The 3,078-nt window shown below is 47.4% G+C and overlaps 1 protein-coding gene across 1 annotated transcript in view; it reads right to left on the reverse strand.

Annotated features, from left to right (window-relative positions):
* Positions 1–454: 454 nt before the first annotated feature.
* Positions 455–3,078, reverse strand: part of RAB10 (RAB10, member RAS oncogene family) — a 58,522-nt gene continuing 55,898 nt past the window's right edge. Inside the window, exon 7 of the mRNA XM_035899673.1 lies at positions 455–1,411. Within this exon, the coding sequence (XP_035755566.1) occupies positions 1,328–1,411 (84 nt within the window). The 3' untranslated portion in view covers positions 455–1,327. The remainder of the gene's footprint in view (positions 1,412–3,078) is intronic.

The raw sequence follows: 3,078 nt of genomic DNA on the forward strand, positions 1-3,078 counted from the left end.
GCATCGCCCGCCGCGTTCCCGCGGCGCGGGAGAGGGCGAGACCGGCCCGAGTGCCAACGGCCCAGCTTTTAATGCCAGAAAGTGGGAAGTTTTCAGGGAGGTAATGAATTAAACTGCCAACTTTTCCATTTTTTTTTTTTAAAATCTAGGCTCACTCAGCCCTTCGCTAGGCTACCGGACAGCTTGCTGGAGAGGCTCACAGGAGGAGAGAACTGAGAAGCTGGCGTTGACTGCTGTCAGTTTGGGAACTGCATGTTATATTCACACACAAAGTAGACAACCACATCACCCTCCAGAGAAAACTAGTGCATGCAAATAACTCTTCCATATCATAAAACCCAACGGCTATGCGGGAGGAGGGAGGGTATACTAGTGACGGACACTGGCTAGAGGGACGTTAGTAGGCATCTTCCACATTTTTACCTTGAAAGCTAAGTCAGTGCTTTGTAGTCAATTTTTTTGGCAAACATTACCACGTTGCCATCCTTTTAATTAACACATCACACCATGAAGAAATGCAAATAAAAGCAGCATGCAGGCGAAAGGAAAGAGCTGCGAGTGAGAAAACAAAATGGCAGCAGGAGCAGTTCTGAATGGCAAGATCACCAAGAGGAGACACAGCAGGTTCAATGTCTTTGTTTTTTGTTTGTTTTTTGCACCACCCTTTGTCCTCGATGCATTACACCAACAATCACAGAAAGCAATCACAAAAGAGTTCGGTATTTTAAAATGGTCAAGTATGGATGGTATGTCTCCTGCACATGCTTCCACCAGAGGAAAAGAAATAATAATAATAATTAAAAAAAAAAAAAAAGTGAAAACAAAAGTTCCTTTCCACATAAGGCACAGGACAAAATAGACCCCACTCACATACTCAAGGCGAAAATGAGTGTTTTTTTCCTGGCTCTTTTGCTGATGCGTCTAGAGAGTATTATGGCTCGAGCACATTATCCATGACAGAAAATTCCACTGTTGTACAAAATAAATTGTTAATTCTAACTTTTATTCTTATATGATTCGCAGAGTAGAGTTGAATGTGATTGCTATGGGTTTTAATGTCAGGAGGAACGGGACTATAATACAACCAAAACGTAGTGGTAAGTTGAGCAGGTACATGAAAAAATGAAGTCACCGAGATGATTTTCCTATACATGGTGTTGAGAAAATTATAGTACGCAAGCTCTCCTAAACGGAAGAACAAAGGGAGACAGGAGCTTGTTAAGATGAGGAACAAAACATTGGTTTAAGGTTAAAAACGGGCAGAGTGGTTTGTTTTGCAGCGAGAAAAAAGGGGCGGTGGATGGCGATTGGTGATACAGGAGAACGTTCAGCAGCACTTGCTCTTCCAGCCCGTCACCCCACCGCCACTGCTGATATCTACATTTTCACTGTTGGGCTCTTTTACAGGGGTCTGCAATGAAACAAGTGGGAAAGACAAAAAAAACCAAAAGTTAGATGACTCTTGAGACATTCGGAAATAAAGCATTCGGAGCTAAGAGAGCACAGCTTACAGGAAGGCTCGCATCACCAGAGAGTATTATGGATAAACTGGGGACCACGCAGAGATGTGGGGAATCCTCCGCCCCTTGCCAGCAAAAGTATGCAAAACCAATTGAAGGGGTTTTTTGTTTTGCTTTCAATAAACAACTGGAAAAAAAGCTGGGAAAATCCCCCCAAGCTTTTGAACTTGGACCACCCCAAAGTAAACTAAAGCTATTTCTGGATCCTGCTCTTCGAAGCGACACTTGGGCTTCGGGGGAGTAAGTAAATCGCAGCGCAGCACTAACACAAGCTGAAGTTAAATTATGTGAACTAATGACCCTAAAAACCCACAGAGTAATTTAGGGATAAAGAGGGGTTGTTCAAAAGCATCTGCCTTCCAGTTAACCAGGACACCAGTTTCCGAGGCAGCGGACAAAACAGGCTCGTCTGCGTCACGGGACGTAAACTTGGTTAGACCAAAGCAAAAATCAAAGTCAAGTGGGTTTGGTCAGATGCTAACATCTACTTTCAGCTGTTTAGAAACCAGCCTAAACATTCACGAGAACCCTGCAGCTCTGTCTCTGTATTCCAACCCTACTCTGGGCTGCATCAGGAGAAGCGTGGCCAGCATCGAGGGAGGGGATTGTGCCCCTCTGCTCTACTCTGGGGAGACCTCCCCTGGAGCCCTGCGTCCAGCTCGGGAGCCCTCAGCACAAGGAGGACATGGAGCTGTTGGAGTGGGGCCAGAGGAGGGCTACTAAAATGCTCCGAGGGCTGGAGCCCCTCTGCTCTGAGGCCAGGCTGGGAGAGTTGGGGGTGTTCAGCCTGGAGAAGAGAAGGCTGCGGGCAGAGCTGAGTGCGGCCGGTCAGGGCTTCAAGGGGGCCCAGAGGAAAGGGGGGGACAAGCTTTTTAGTAGGGCCAGCTGGGACAGGACAAGGGGGGATGGCTTTAAACTGAAGCAGGGGAGGTTTAGACTGGATCTATTGGCTGGGGCTGTGAGCAACCTGATGTGGTTCAAGGTGTCCCTGCTCCTGCAGGGGGTTGGGCTGGGTGGGCTCTGGGGGTCCCTTCCCACCCAAAACATTCTATGATTCCTTTTATTATTCTCTTTGGCACAGCCTTGCAGAAGCAACCCCCACCTTGTTCAGGTAAATACACTGAGGTCCAAACCCAAAAATTTAAAGGCCAAAAGGGTGAGACTTGCCAGCCTGACCTCCTGTCTACCGACAGCCAGGGACTTCCATTTCTCACATAAAGCTTGTCAAAAGCTGATAAGAGACAACTCGGAACTACAACGGCAAACCAGACACCGTTGAGCAGAGGCGTATTTAAAAGGGTCGCGAACAGATTGATCATTGACCTTGCGCTCAATTTCTAACCAACTAACGTGGATGACATTATTGATAGCGTCCACGCAAGAGTGCGGTGGAAGACAGCGGTGAAGGCAGTCTCAATACGGGGCAAGTCCCTACCGCTGAGCTGGAGGGCAGAAAAAACCACGTAGGGTCATTAATTTTGGAGCAAAAGCACAAATGCTAGAGTTGGCCAACCCACGTTTCTTGAGCTCCCCAGAGTTTCGGTGCTGGCAAGGCACG

Source organism: Egretta garzetta, unplaced genomic scaffold, assembly GCF_000687185.1.
Source record: "Egretta garzetta isolate BGI_Z169 unplaced genomic scaffold, ASM68718v1 scaffold520, whole genome shotgun sequence".
NCBI classification, from domain to species: Eukaryota; Metazoa; Chordata; class Aves; order Pelecaniformes; family Ardeidae; genus Egretta; species Egretta garzetta.